Source organism: Brienomyrus brachyistius, unplaced genomic scaffold, assembly GCF_023856365.1.
Source record: "Brienomyrus brachyistius isolate T26 unplaced genomic scaffold, BBRACH_0.4 scaffold39, whole genome shotgun sequence".
Lineage (NCBI taxonomy): Eukaryota > Metazoa > Chordata > Actinopteri > Osteoglossiformes > Mormyridae > Brienomyrus > Brienomyrus brachyistius.
Window position 1 is genome coordinate 946,899 of NW_026042314.1, and position 15,306 is coordinate 962,204.

Consider the following 15,306-nt stretch of genomic DNA (forward strand, 5'->3'; position numbering starts at 1 on the left):
ATTATGTCATGGCCCTTATTCTCCTCATTTGAATACAGTGCTGCAGTGTAAAAAGTGGATTTAAAAGTGTTTAATTTTTTTAAGGGTGGGCCGGTGTGAACTCACAGAGAAATGCTGTGAGTCACTGACTTCAGCTCTCAGATCAAACTCCTCACTCCTGAGAGAGCTGGACCTGAGTGACAATGACCTGCAGGACTCAGGAGTGAAGCTGCTCTCTGCTGGACTGGGGGACTTACACTGTAAACTGGAGATACTAAGGTCAGTCTTACTGGGTATTCCACACTGTAAACTGTGGGTAGTGAGGTGAGTATTACTGGGTATTTCACACTGTACACTGGAGATACTGAGGTAGAAAATAGCTAATGATTTCAAGATAAAGCAGGAGTATCTAAGTCTACCGGTTGACTTAAAAAGTAACATTAGACTCACTAAGTGGAATGTCGAAAGGAAGATTGCATTGGAGGCTAAGGATGACAATAAAAGTTTCTTCCAATATTTTAACTCACTTATCTGCAGGATAGTAAGGGCCCTATAATTGAAAATGAGGATTGACATAGTAAATGAGTCTAATGATTATTTTACATGGGTGTTCACAGTAGAGGACATGATTAACTTACCACGCATCCATCCATTTTCCAAACCGCTTATCCTATTGGGTCGCGGGGGGTCCGGAGCCTATCCCGGAATCAATGGGCACGAGGCAGGGAACAACCCAGGATGGGGGGCCAGCCCATCGCAGGGCACACTCACACACCATTCACTCACACATGCACACCTACGGGCAATTCAGCAACTCCAATTAGCCTCAGCATGTTTTTGGACTGTGGGGGGAAACCGGAGTACCCGGAGGAAACCCCACGACGACATGGGGAGAACATGCAAACTCCGCACACATGTGACCCAGGCGGAGACTCGAACCCGGGTCCCAGAGGTGTGAGGCGACAGTGCTAACCACTGCACCACCATGCCGCCCCTAACTTACCACCATTTAGTACAAATACAGTGTCGTATATAAACAATATACAGTCCCTCCACAATTATTGGCTCCTCTTGTAAAGATTTGTAAAAAGGGTTAGAAAAAAATCCACCTTTTGGCGAAGCAGCTTCATCTCACACTGAAGCCCTGCTTTTAATACTCTGTACAACCTCCCTTTGCCAGTATAACAGCACTGAGTCTCCTATGACATTTTATAAGGTTGGAGAATACAGAACAGGGCATCTGAGACCATTCCTCTTTACAGAATCTCTCCAGATCACCCAGGGTCCTCGGCCCTCTCTTGTACACTCTCCTCTTCAGCTCAGCCCACAGGTTTTCAGTGGGGTTCAGGTCAGGGGACTGAGATGGCCATGGCAGAAGCTTGATTCTGCGGTCAGCTGACCATTTTAATGCTGATTTGGACATGTGCTTAGGATCACCGTCCTGCTGGAAGATCCAATGAAGCCCCAGTTTTTGTTTCCTGGCAGCAGCAGCCAAATTTTGATATAAAATGTCCTGGTATTTCATGGACCCCATAGTGCCATGTACCCTAATGAGGTTTCCAGGGTTTTTGGAGGAAAATCAGCTCCACAACATCACAGAACCTCCACCATATCTTACAGTTGGGATAAGATTCATTTCATTATAACCATCCTTATTTTTACGCTAAACTCACCTTGAATGTTTATTGCCAAAAAGCTCCATTTTTGTTTCATCAGACCATTGAATTTGATTCCAGTCAAAGTTGTAGTAATGTTTTGCAAACTCCTGGCACTAACATTTTAAGGTGTTTTAAGTGTTAAGCTTCTTTCTGTCATAACTTTCAAAATGTCTGTTAGCATGAAGGGTGCATCTGATGGTTTTTTGGAGACGTGGTAACCCCAAGATTTTACTTTGTCTGGTAATTGACTAACAGTCATCCTTGGGGATTTTTTGCCTCTCTTACGATCCTCCTCACTGTATGTGGGGCAAAATAAACTAGGGTCCTCTTTCAGGCAGGTTTCTAACAGTTCCAGTTCATGCCCACTTTTAAATTATTGCCCTAACAGTAGAAATGGGCATTTTAAGGCGAGTAGCTATTTTTTAATACCCTTTCCCTGACTTATGAAGGTCAGCACACTTCTCCCTCATTTGGTCTGTGTGTCTCTTATCTTTCCCATGTTGATGGATGACTAAGGGAATTTGGCCTCTGTGTCTCCTCATGTTTGTACCCCAGTTACTCAGGAAGTCATGGATTACAGCTTGAAGGTTCCTATTCACTCCAATCAACTCAAAGATGTATAATTTACATGGGAAACATGCTTCAGTTACATTGTGTTCACTATAATTTGCAGGGCTGCCAATAATCGTGGCTCATGTGTTTTTGTTAAAAATAATTATTTCTTGATGAAGGATTTGGTTTTTGAATAAATTGATTTTAAGTAAAGGTTGGATTTTTCTAATTTTTTCCGTGTGAGATGAAGCATCTTCACCAGAAGGTGGATTTTTTCTTACCCCTTGTACAAAAGGGTGCCAATAATTGCGGAGGGCATGTATGTATAACTGAGGCTGATGTGGTACAAAGCCTAGCTAAGCTCAAAATAAATAAATCGCAGGGCCCTGATGGCATCTTACCTATAGTTTTAAAATAGATGAGGGATATTGTTACCCAACCTTTAACTTAACTGTTTCAGAAATCCTTATCTGCATGTGTGGTACCTTCTGATTTGAAGTATGCTAACATGACACCCATATTCAAAAAAGGGGATAGATGTAATCCAGCAAACTACAGGCCAATTACTTTAATTTGCATAACTGGAAAAGTAATGGAAGCTATAATCTAAGTGAAAATTGTATATTACCTGGATACAAATAACATTCTGAGGGGTAGCCAACCTGGATTTAGGAGAAGTAGATCCTGTTCAACTAATCTACTTCAGTTCTTTGAGGAAGCTACAAGAGAAATTGATCACAAAAAATACTTAGATTTGCAGAAGGCCTTTGATGTTGTCCCGCTCAAACGGCTCTTGCTTAAGCTAAAAACTGCAGGGATTTTAGGAACTGTAGCAGCTTGGATTGAAAACTGGTTAACAGACAGGAAGCAGTAAGCAGTTATTAGAGGCACAATGTCACAGTGGGCCTGCATTCATAGTGGGGTACCACAGGGTTCAATTTTAGGACCACTATTGATCCTATTTTACAATAATAATATTGACACCAATACATACAGTAAACTAGTTAAATATGCAGATGACACCAAGGTGGATGGTGTAGCAGATACTGATGTAGCAGCACAGAGGCTACAATGGGATCTTGATCTAATTAGCTACTGGGCTGATACCTGGCATATGAAATTTAACATATATAAATGTAAGGTAATCCATGCAGGGAGCAGAAATATAAAGTACAGATATTTTATGGGTTCCACTGAAATAAAGGTAGCTGATTATGAGAAAGACCTCAATGTGTATGTTGATGCTTCCATGTCCCACTCTCACCAATGTGGGAAAGCAATTAAAAAGGCCAATAGGATGTGGGGTTACATCTCTGGGTGTGTGGAGTTTAAGTTAAATGAGGTGATGCTAAGATTATACATCGGTGATATCCAGCACAGATATGTAGTCGGGATCTGGTCAGGCAAAGTTGGATTACTACATGTACAATATAATAATCTATACCACAAGTGTGTCTGCTGGGGTGTGGCATGAGTAAATGGTGTCCTGTAGTTGTGTTCTGGGCAGACAGCAACTCTGCATATAACGGACTTTAGATATAACTGACTGTTTTGCCAGGTCCCTTAGAGTCCGTTATAATGGGATTATACTGTACTCCACCAAACCGGGAGTAGTGGAGTCGATCAATCACAACTTCCCAAATCATTTCAGTAACCAACCAAACTAGGGGCTAGTGGAAGTGGCGGGACTGGGGGGTGAGTGAAGTCAATATTTAATGTGAGGAGTCATAGAGGTGTGAGGAAAAGAAAAGGAGATAAACGCAAAGAAGGAAAAAAACAAAGACAGGATTGTATTTATATATGATGGTTGTGGATGATAGGAGCCGTAATTGTCAAAAAGAAATTAGTAAATAAAAAAATTATTACACATGTATATTAATACATACATACTGTATATATGTACATACATACACAGACACACTTTCATACATGTCTGTAATAATTGAAACATACAATATATGAATCAAACAGTAATAATAGTAATTAATAATAATAATAATAATAATAATAACAGCAAAAAAGTAAGAAGGGGGGGATGTTGAGGCAGCTTTTATCCACAAAATATTTTGCTGCAAACATCAGCAAACATACAAACAACCCGAATTCCAGAAAAGTTCTTTAAATTTGAATGAAATGACAATTAAAAGACTTTCAAATCACATGAGCCTATATTTTATTCACAACAGAACATAGATAACATAACAAATGTTCAAACTGGGATATTGTACACCTTTATCCAGTAAATGAGCTCATTTCAAATTTGATACCTGCTACATGTCCCAAAAAGTCGGTACAGGGGCAACAAATGGCTGAAAAAGCAAGACAGTTTAAAAAGATCTAGCAACTAATTAAGTTAATTGATATCAGGTCAGTAACCTGATTAGTTATAAAAGGGTCTCAGAGAGTCTCTCAGAAGTAAAGATGGGCAGAGACTCTCCAATCTGTGAAAGAGTGTACAAAAAGATTGTGGAATACTTTAAAAACAATGTTCCTCAACGTAAAATTGCAAAGGATTTGCAAATCTCATCATCTATCAAAAAAATTTTGAAAAACTGGAGATATCTCTGTGCGTAAGGGACAAGGCTGAAGACCTGTATTGGATGCCCGTGGTCTTCGGGCCCTCAGACGACTCTGCATCACTCATCGGCATGATTGTGTCAATGACATTACTAAATGGGCCCAGGAATACGTCCAGAAAGCACAGTCGGTAAACACAATCCGCCGTGCCATCTGCAGATGCCATCTAAAGCTCTATCATGCAAAAAGGAAGCCATATCTGAACATGGTCCAGAAGCGCCGTCGTGTCCTGTGGGCCAAGACTCATTTGAAATGGACTGTTTCAAAGTGGGAAAGTGTTCTATGGTCAGACGAGTCCAAATGTGACATTCTTGTTGGTAATGAAGGGTACCGTGTCCTCCGGGCTAAAGAGGAGGGAGACCTTCCAGCGTGTTATCAGCGTTCAGTTCAAAAGCCAGCATCTCTGATGGTATGGGGGTGCATAAGTGCATACGGTATGGGCAGCTTGCGTGTTTTGGAAGGAACTATGAATGCTGAAAGGTATATAAAGGTTTTAGAGCAACATATGCTCTCCTCCAGAGGACGTCTGTTTCAGCGAAGGCCTTGGGTATTTCAGCAGGACAATGTAAAACCACGTACTGTGAACAGGTATACAGGCCCACAGAGCATGCAGATAATTATCTGTGGCACCCATAGTGCACTGTGAGCAGGTATCTGTGCTGACTACTTTTTATATTGAGTCACATGTTTAATGTGAATTACTTTGTACTGAACTGAAGGCCAGTATTTGTCACTGTGAATATGTTGTTGCAGACGTCCATCCAGAAATCAGAGCTGGGGGAAAAGATAAGGTCCTTATTCCAATAAATTTTTGGTACAAATATCAAAGTGTCTGTGGCAGATGGAGGATTATATATTCTAGAGGTTACTTTCTTTTTATTTTTAAGTTGGAGAATGTTGTCTCATCTGAGGAGGATTCGTTGTATTATGTGTGAGGTTCATTTTGGGTTTGATGCTGGATTCAGTTAGTAAATATTAGAAAAATTGCCTCAACTCGTATTTATGGATTAAGTCTTCGAATGTCATGAAATGACTGTTACTGAAAAGGAGGTGGAGATGTGTAATCCCTTTCTGTTGCCGTGACAGTGAATAGTGATATTGTGAAGTAGGAAGTCCCAGATTATTCCAGATTGGCGTGTATTTACAGGGTCTGAGTGTCACGTTCGCTCGGGAAGCGGGTGAACGCGCTGGCAGGCGAGCGAGTAGGAAGCAAGTGAGCAGGCAACAGCTGGGTGAACGGGGATTTATTTAAAGTGCAGGGAACAGGGAACATCGCACGATGACTAACATCAATGACAGACAAGGGAAACAGGTAAGACCAGGACTTAAATAAGACAGGACCAATCAAAGTAAATGGATAAAGCTGGAGACGATCAGGGAAGCACATGTGGGTAATCAGGGGGCGTGGCACACACGAGAAGCTGACGAGCCGGGTCATGACAGAACCCCCCCCCCCCAAAGGCGCGCTACACCGGGCGCGCCAGGGAGGAGGCGACGAACGGGACACAGGAACCGGGACCTGGAAAATAAGAACAAAACCCATCAACGAGGGACAGGGAACAGGACGGACAGACAGAACTGACAAAGCGGCAGAAGCCAAGACAGGACATGACACAGGACGGGAAAGGCAGACAAACAGATCAGGAAAGGGGACACAGAGGGAACAGGCGGGACAAAAGGACCGGGAGTGAACAAAGGGAACCCAGGAGGACGAGGAGCAGAAACAGGAGGAACAAAGCGAGGGACAGAGAAAGAAGGAGCAAAGGAAGGAGGGAAAGAGGCAGGGGAGAAGGGAGAGAAGGCGGGGGAACAAAGGAGGAGCCCGAGGGAGCCCCAGCGGGCGACGGGAGGCGCCCGGAGGGGCCGCAGACGGCCGAGAGGGGACCCCGGAGGGGCCGAGGAGACAGGGCGAGGGACTGAGGAAGAGGCCGAGGAGGGAGCTGGAGGGGACCTAGGTGAAGGCAAGGAGAGGGGGGAGCCGCCGCAGGCGGCGACGTCCTCCGACGAGCCGGAGGTGGGGGCCCCGCAGGCGACCGAGGAGCCGCCGTTGGGGACCACGCAGGAGCCTGACGAGATGCCCGGAAGAAGGAGGGGGACGAGGTTGCGGAGGGGGGTCCGCAGGCGACCGCCGACCCGGAGGGCCAGGACCCGCTGGCGCCAACCGAGCCCCAGGTGAGGGAGGGCGAGCCAGGGGGCAGGGCAGGTGGGACCCCAGCCCTGCGTCTGTGTCCCCTCCCCTTACGGGACACAGACATTACGACCCTCGGTCGGGGTCGAGTCCGCCGGAGTGAGGGCGTAGGAGTCACAGGAGTCACAAGAAGGGTCCCCGAGGGGTCCCATTCTAGCTCCTCTACCTCCAAAGAGGGAGGAGCTACGGTGGGGTCCTCTAGGACCTCCTTCTCACCAGGAAGAGAAGCGGGGACGAGGGTGCACGTCCCCAGGGCGATTGTCGGGGCGATCGCCGGTTTCTTCCTCCTCCTCCTGCGCACGGCGGTGGCGGGAGGCGGCGCCATGTCCGTAAAGGCGGACGGCGGGAGGATAGTCCCGGGTTCGCGTGGCGCGATGTACCGCTCGGTCCGGAGCTCTGCCACTCGCTGGAAGTTCGCACACACTTCCTCCGCGAGGGGCGCATCCTCTTCCATGGAGAGCTGGTCCAGGATATCCCAGCTCCGGCTAATGAAACCCCATGCCAGGGGATCCTCCCGGATGCCGGGCTGGGCTATCCAAAATGGCAGCTGGTCAACGTAACTGCTGTAGTCCTCCTCAGTAACGGAAGCTGCTCTTCTTTTAAGGTCTGTCATTCTGTCACGTTCGCTCGGGAAGCGGGTGAACGCGCCGGCAGGCGAGCGAGTAGGAAGCAAGTGAGCAGGCAACAGGTGAACAGGGTGAACGGGGATTTATTTAAAGTGAAGGGAAGGAGCTGACGAGCCGGGTCATGACACTGAGAGTACAGTTAGTGATTTTAATGGCTTTCCACTGGGCTGTCAGTGCTGTGGAAATGGCAGCACTGTGTTGTTAAAGCAGTTTTGTTTCTTTAATGACATTTTGAGTAAGTCTGCATGTCTGAGATTTTTACAGTACAGCTGCTCCTGCTGTAACCATGAGCTGCTGTTACTGCTGTAGTGTGACCATTTAGTTAAGTCTTGCAGTTGATTTTCTAAGTAATAATGAAGAAAAATGAGCTTGTAATCCAACTTGAGATTTATTTTTCTCTAATGTGTAATGTTTGCGTTTTTGTTTTTCCAGTAAAAAAAAATGTAGTGGAGTTTGAAAGAATTTTTCTGAAATTATTCTGGAGGGGAATTTTCATTTGTTGAAGTAGGTCCTATTCGTGAGAGTGGGAGACTCATCTATTATTTTCAATAAGTGGGCATAGTTGATGGTAACCAAGTCAGACAGCCTGTGGGAGATGTAGATACCCAAGTACCGGATATTTCCAGTGTGAAATGGACCATCCTGATCAGCTGAATCCCAGGCATCTTCAGGCAGTGAGAATATTATGGGTTTTTTCCAGTTTATTGTGTAGTTTGATAGATTTGACAAGGTATTAATAAAATTAAAATTTCATATATTGAGGGTTTTGTAAAAACAGCAAGATATCATCTGCATAGAGACTAATTTTGAGTTCAGTTATTAGTATGAATTCCATTTATTTCACTGTTCTGTTGTATTGCTGTCACAATTGTTTCTATGAAGATGGCAAACAGTGAAGGAGAGAGTGGGCATGCAGGTCGTCTTCCCCGTCGGAGTGTGAATGCAGGTGATGTCATCCCATCTGTGACACTGTAGCTTTGGCTGAGGTGGACAGTATTTTAACCGAGTGGGTGAACGATTCTCCGAAGCCAAATCTATGCAATGTATTAAAGAGGAATGTCCAACTGACTGTCAGATGCTGTTTCTGCATCTAATGATGTAATCATGGTTTTAGTGTGGGTATGCTGAGCAATATTGACTAAATTAAATAATCTATGGTTGTTGTCCGAGGCATGTCTTGTCTTGATTAAATCTGTCTGATCAGGATGGATTATAGTAGGAATGAGGTTTTGTAATGATTTTCAAGTCTGTATTCATTAGTGAGAATGGCAGGTAACTGGAAGGTTGTGTTGGGTCTTTATCAGGTCTCAATAACACTATAATGGCCGGTAACTGCAGGGTTGTGTTGGGTCTTTATCAGGTTTCAATAACACTGTAATGGCCGGTAACTGGAGGGTTGTGTTAGGTCTTTATCAGGTTTCAGTAACACTGTAATGGTCTGTCACAGCTGTATGCTCAAGCATGGAGCGGGGTAGCAGGTCAAAGGTGATAGTCAGGGAAACGTGGGGTTTACACACCAGACAACGCAACAAATGGACATTAAGCGTTAATGACCAGACTTGGCTAAACATACAGACACAGACTTATATAGGCCTACATTGGACTAATGACAACGATCAGAAACAGCTAGTAAACACGGGGAATCCACATAGAGTTAATGAGGGGGCATGGCACATGGAAGGAGTGGACGATCGGGCAGAACAGGACCTCCCCCCCCCCCCACCCAAAGGCTCACACTCTGGGTGCACCTAAGGGGAGCAAATCGACAGGGACTGGGGACACAACCGCACCTGGGGAGACATAAGTAACAACATCAATGGGGCACAGGGAACAGAACGTACATACAGAACAAACAGAAGGAGACTAACTCAGACAACAGACGACAAACCACAGGGAAGACAGACACGCACAGGGGTACCAAAAAAGGAAGCATGGGACCTGGGGACACTAAATGGGACAACGGAGGGACCACACCAGGGAAAGAAGGCATGCAGGGATGAGGAGGAAACACAGGAGGCACATAGGGACCCGCAGGGGACAAAGACACAGAAGGACGTGGAGCATACACAGGGGACACAAAGGGACCGGTATGGAACGAAGACTCAGAGCTACAGGAAGGAAACACAGGGGGCACACAAGAACCAGAAAGTATTGAAGGACGAGGGGGAAATGCAGGGGGCACAGAGGGGCCAGATGGAAACAAAGGCACGGAGGGACGAGGAGCAAACACGAGAGACATAGAAACTAGAGGGGAATGACAGTGAGACAAAACCTGGAGTGAACACAGGGGCCAAGGGAGCTAAGGGGAAGGGGCAATGGGGAACTGCCAGCGGGGGACCCATCAGTGACTGACGAGGCGCCCGAGACCAAGCCACAACCAGCGAACAAGGCTCCACGGGTGAGGCCGGGGGCACCCACCGAGCAGGAGCCTGGGGGAACAGAGGCGAGCCAGGGAGTTGACCCCGAAGTTGGTGTCCCCTCCCTCTCCAGGAGACTGAGACACGGGTACCCGGCCGGGATCTGCCACAATGAGGGGGCGGTAGCTGGGGGGGTCCACTGGGGAAGTTGTAGGGGAAGTCATGGAGGTCGCCGAGGGGTCCCACTCAAGCTCCTCCTCTAGCTCCACTATGGAGAGAGGAGCGGTGTTCTGGAACTTGGGGACCACCTCTGGGACTAAGGCCATAAGAACTGGAGGCACGAGGACTGTATTGTGGAGGATGAGAACTGGGGGAACTGGGACCGAGGGGTTAAGTAACAGGGGGACTGAGGCTGAGAGAGCAGGGACCAGGGGAGGCGGAGCGTCAGCTGCCTGAACTGGGGCTGCTGGGGTTGGGACCTTCACCGCGGGGACTGCTGGGGCCGGAGCTGGAACCTCAGGCGGCGGCGCATCGGCTGCCAAAACTAGACCCTCGCAGGGTGGCGCATCAGCCACCTGGATAGAGACCTTGGGGGGTGGTGTGTCATCCACCGGGACGGGAACCTCAGGGGGTGGCGCGGCTGCCGCTGGGACGGGAACCTCAGGGGGCAGCACGTCTGCCACCGGGACTGGAACCAATGGGCATGGTGCATCAGCCGCTAGGACAGAGATCTTCCAGGTCAGCGAGTCGACCCTGGGGACTGGTTCCATTGGAGCAGCCATGATGGGGACTGGAGCAGGGACTGCGATGGGTGGAGCCTAGGCCGGGGTTGGAACAGGAGCAGCGGGTGCAGCAGCTGCAAGTAGGATCAGGACCTCGGGCGCAGCAGCTGCACGTGGGGCCGGAATCTTGGGTGCAGCAGCTGCAGGCGGGGCCGAGACCTTGGTCGGCGCAGCCAAGGCACAGGACAGGGCAATGACCATGGGGAGCGCTGCAGGGGCCCCAAAAACCACGGGGAACGACGCAGGAACAGTCAGTATGGGAACCTCAGGGAACTGAGCAGGAACCACAGGGGCTGAATCAGGAACCACAGGAACCATGGGGAACTGAGCAGGAACTATGAGGAATGGCACTTCTACCAGTGTCATTGCCAGGGCTTTGGGTGACAAAGCAGGAGACGCTGTCAGGTCCTCGGAGGATGATTCTCCGGTCCTCGGAGCCGGGACGTGTGGAGCAGGCGCCTCGGGTGGAGTCGGGACGGATGGAGCAGTCGGGACGGGTGGAGCAGTCGGGACGGGTGGAGCAGTCGGGACGGGTGGAGGAGGCGCCTCGGGCGGAGTCGGGACAGGCGGAGGAGGCTCTTTGGGAATTAGCAGAGCAACAGGCGAAGGTGGCACCAGGACCTCGCGGATGGGTGGAGCCGGAGCAGCAGGAACCACGGGGGGCAAAGCTGCAGGCACAGGAACCACTGGGACCGAAGCTGCAGGAGGCAAAGGAACCACTGGGACCGAAGCTGCAGGAGGCACAGGTACCACTGGGGGCGCAGCTGCAGGAGGCACAGGTACCACTGGGGGTGATGCAGGAGGCACAGGAACCACTGGGGCCACTGTAGGCACAGCCGGCATAGGCACCACGGGAGGTTTAGCTAGGATTGGCACCTTGGCAGCAAGTGTTGCCCGTTTAAGGATCTTATTGTAGGGACCCGCGGAATGGCATCCCCAAAGGCCCTGACCCCTTTAATGGCCAGGTGCGTCCCAAAAAGTGTGCGAGCTGCCACCACAAGCAAAAAAGCGGCAGACTGAAGATTTTTGGGCATCTGTTCATGCGAGCTATGACAGCAGGCCTGAACACCGCGGGATCTAGAATCGAGCCTGCCGAGCAGGCAGCGGAGAAAGAGATGGTCCCTAAGAAGAACTTGGGCGTCTTCTCCCGTCTTCTATTTCTCTGCTTTTTCTGATTTCCGGTAGACTGGCATCCTTCGGGTAGGAGGACAGGAGAAAAGTCCGCTGTCTTAGGCTACCTGCTGCATGTTCGACTTAGCCGCACCTCTACGGAGTTGCTGCACATTTTCGCACACCTCATCCACGAGGTGTGCGTCCTCGAACGGGGACATTCTAGTATATCCCCGGTGCAAGTAGCCAGGGCAAAAGCCGCGGGGTCTGCCTGGACCTCGGGTTGGTGCAGCCAATAGATTACTTCGTTGGTGAGGTCCAGGTATTCTGCCTTACCTAAGGAAAGCTTCTTGTTCGGCACGAGTCTGGTCATTCTGCTGCGCTTATATGTGATGGGATTATTGATGTATGCTTAATTTCTCTTACCAGTCTATTGAAGAGTGGAGATAATATGTCCCAAAAATGTGTATAGATTTCTGCAGGGTAACCATCCGGTCTGGCGATTGGTTGTTAGGCATTTGGTTGAGGACCTTATGGAGTTCTTCTGATGTTAATGGTGCATCAAGCAGAGGTGGAGATTTCAGGTCCAGGGAGTACAAATCCAGACCAAGATTTTGTTTCAACAAACCAGTTGAGTCTCTGTGACTGTGACTCTTTATATTCAACTGGTTGGTTGAAACAAAATCTTGGTCTGGATTTGTACTCTCTGGACCTGAAATCTCCACCTCTGGCATCAAGGGCATCTGCTGTTTCATTGGTTAATATGGGTAAGTCTAGATTATTTAAAAATGATTCTATATTAGCTGGATCTGGTTCTGAGAAGTATAGGTTCTTGTAAAATGTTCAAAAGATGTTAATTTTGTGTGATTATTGAAATATTTAGTAGAGGAGTCACTTTTGCTTAAAAGTAATGCTTGTAATTGTGACGCCCGCTCCGTCCGCTCCTCGTGTGTGCCACGCCCCCTAATTACCCACGTGTGATTTCCTGATCGTGCCCAGTCGTGTCTTGTTTCCTGCTGCCTTGTTTCATGTATTTAAGTTCCTGATTTGTACTAACCCGTGTCTGTCATTGATGTTAGTCGGCGTGCCATGTTCCCAAGTCCTCGTCTGTCTAATAAATCCCCGTTTGCCCTGATTCTGCCTGCTCGCCTGCTTCCTGCCCGCTCGCCCTGTCCGTGCGCCTCACCCGCAGACGCCGAGCGTGACAGAATGACAGACCACAAACAAGTAGCTTCCGTAACTGTGGAGGACTACCGCAGTTACGTCGATCAGCTGCTATTTTGGATCGCCCAGCCCGGCATCCGGGAAGATCCCCCGGCCTGGGATCTCATCAGCCGGAGCTGGGACATCCTGGACCGGCTGTCCCTGGAAAAGGACGCGCACCTCGCGGAGGAGGTGCGCGATAACTTCCAGCGGGTGGCCGAGCTCCGTAAAGAGCGGTGGGTTGCGCTGCGCGAACCGGGGACCATCCTCCCGCCGTCCGCTTTCTCGGACAGTGCGCAGCCTACCCCCCTGCCGGTGACGCGGAGAAGGAGGAAGAAGCAGACAGTCGCCCGGACGATCGTTCTAGGGGCGTGCGCTCTCGTCCCCGCCTCCTTCCCAGCTGGTGAGCTGGAGGACACCCTGAACGACACGGAGGCCCTCAGCGCTGACAAGCTGCCCTCCCAAGCAGCTTCCCCGGTCCGGAGAACACACCGGGTCACGGTACAGCTGGGACAGCCGCCTCCGCGACGAGCGGCAAAGGCCGAGCCTGAGGAGCTCCCTCTGCTCTTGCCGCCCACGCAGCCGCCGCCCTCGGACTTTGCTCCCACGCGGCCGCCTGCGCCGCTCGCGCAGCCGCTCCCGTCTTCGCCTGCTGCAGCCGCTCCTGAGGCACCCCCGTTGCAGTCCCCTGCAGTTCCCGGGCGAGCGCCCCCACGACGACGGTCTGCAGTTCCCGGGCGAGCTTCCCCACAGCACTTGCCTGCAGTCCCTGCTCAGGCCGAGCAGGCAACCCCTGTGCCTGCAGTCCCTGCTCAGGCCGAGCAGGCAACCCCTGTGCCTGCAGTCCCTGCTCAGGCCGAGCAGGCAACCCCTGTGCCTGCAGTCCCTGCTCAGGCCGAGCAGGCAACCCCTGTGCCTGCAGCCCCTGTTCAGCCCGAGCAGCCGCCTTCGCAGCCGCCGCCACCTGCTGCAGCTCCCGGGCAGGCGCCCCCTCTGCAGCCGCCTGCTGCAGCTCCCGGGCAGGCGCCCCCTCTGCAGCCGCCTGCTGCAGCTCCCGGGCAGGCGCCCCCTCTGCAGCCAGCTCCTGTTCCTGACCGCGCTCCTGTTCCTGACCGCGCTCCTGTTCCTGCAGAGGCGCCCCCTCTGCAGCCGCCTGCTGCAGCTCCCGGGCAGGCGCCCCCACTGCAGCCACCTGCTGCAGCTCCCGGGCAGGCGCCCCCACTGCAGCCAGCTCCTGTTCCTGACCGCGCTCCTGTTCCTGCAGAGGCGCCCCCTCTGCAGCCGCCTGCTGCAGCTCCCGGGCAGGCGCCCCCACTGCAGCCGCCTGCTGCAGCTCCCGGGCAGGCGCCCCCACTGCAGCCACCTGCTGCAGCTCCCGGGCAGGCGCCCCCACTGCAGCCAGCTCCTGTTCCTGACCGCGCTCCTGTTCCTGACCGCGCTCCTGTTCCTGTCCCGGCGCCCCCTCCGCCTGCAGCAGCTCCAGAGGCGCCCCCTCCGCCTGCAGCAGCTCCAGAGGCGCCCCCTCCGCCTGCAGCAGCTCCAGAGGCGCCCCCTCCGCCTGCAGCAGCTCCAGAGGCGCCCCCTCTCCCTGCTGCAGCTCCAAGTCCTGTCGCCCTAGTCCCTGAGGTGGTCCCAGAGGACTCCATCGTGGCTCCTCCCTCTTCAGAGGTGGAGGAGCTTGAATGGGACCCCTCGGGGACCGCACTAGTGACTCCTTCACCCTCACCCCGGCGACATCGACCCCGACCGGGGGTCGGTATGTCTGTGTCCCGCAGGGGGAGGGGGCACAGACGTCGGACTGGGGTCCCTCCCGCCCTGCCCCCTGGCTCGCCCTCCCTCGCCTGCGCTCTGGCTCGGTTGGCGCCTGCGGGTCCTGGCCCTCCGGGTCGGCTGTCGCCTGCGGGTTCCCCTCCAGTACCTCGTCGCCCCGCCTCGCTCCCCCCTCCGGTGCCTGGTCGGCCGCCTGCGGGCTCCCCGACGGCGGCTCCTCGGTTGCCTGCGGGGCCCCTACCTCCGGCCCTCCACCGGACGTCGCCGCCTGCTGCGGCTCCCCCCTCCTCCGGGCCTTCGCCGTGGGCCCCTCCTGCTCCCTCGTCCCCTTCCCCGGTGCTCCCTCCTGCTCCCTCCCTGGCCCCTCCGCAGGTCCCTCGCCCTGCCTCCTCGGCCCCTCCGAGGTCCCCTCCGGCTCCGGCCGCCTGCGGCCCCTCCGGCTGCCTCCCGTCGCCCGCTGGGGCTCCCTCGGGCTCCCCTTCCTTCCTCCTCCTTCTCTCCCTT

At 51.7% G+C, this 15,306-nt stretch overlaps 1 protein-coding gene across 6 annotated transcripts in view; it reads left to right on the forward strand.

Annotated features, from left to right (window-relative positions):
• Nucleotides 1-15,306, forward strand: part of LOC125722471 (NACHT, LRR and PYD domains-containing protein 12-like) — a 243,911-nt gene that overhangs the window by 23,183 nt on the left and 205,422 nt on the right. For 4 of the 6 annotated variants that reach the window (XM_048998635.1, XM_048998633.1, XM_048998634.1 and 1 more), the window contains exon 9: nt 85-258. The exons of the other annotated variants lie outside the window; for them this stretch is intronic. In XM_048998635.1, coding sequence (XP_048854592.1) covers nt 85-258 — 174 coding nt within the window. The remainder of the gene's footprint in view (nt 1-84; nt 259-15,306) is intronic. 6 annotated transcript variants of the gene reach the window in all.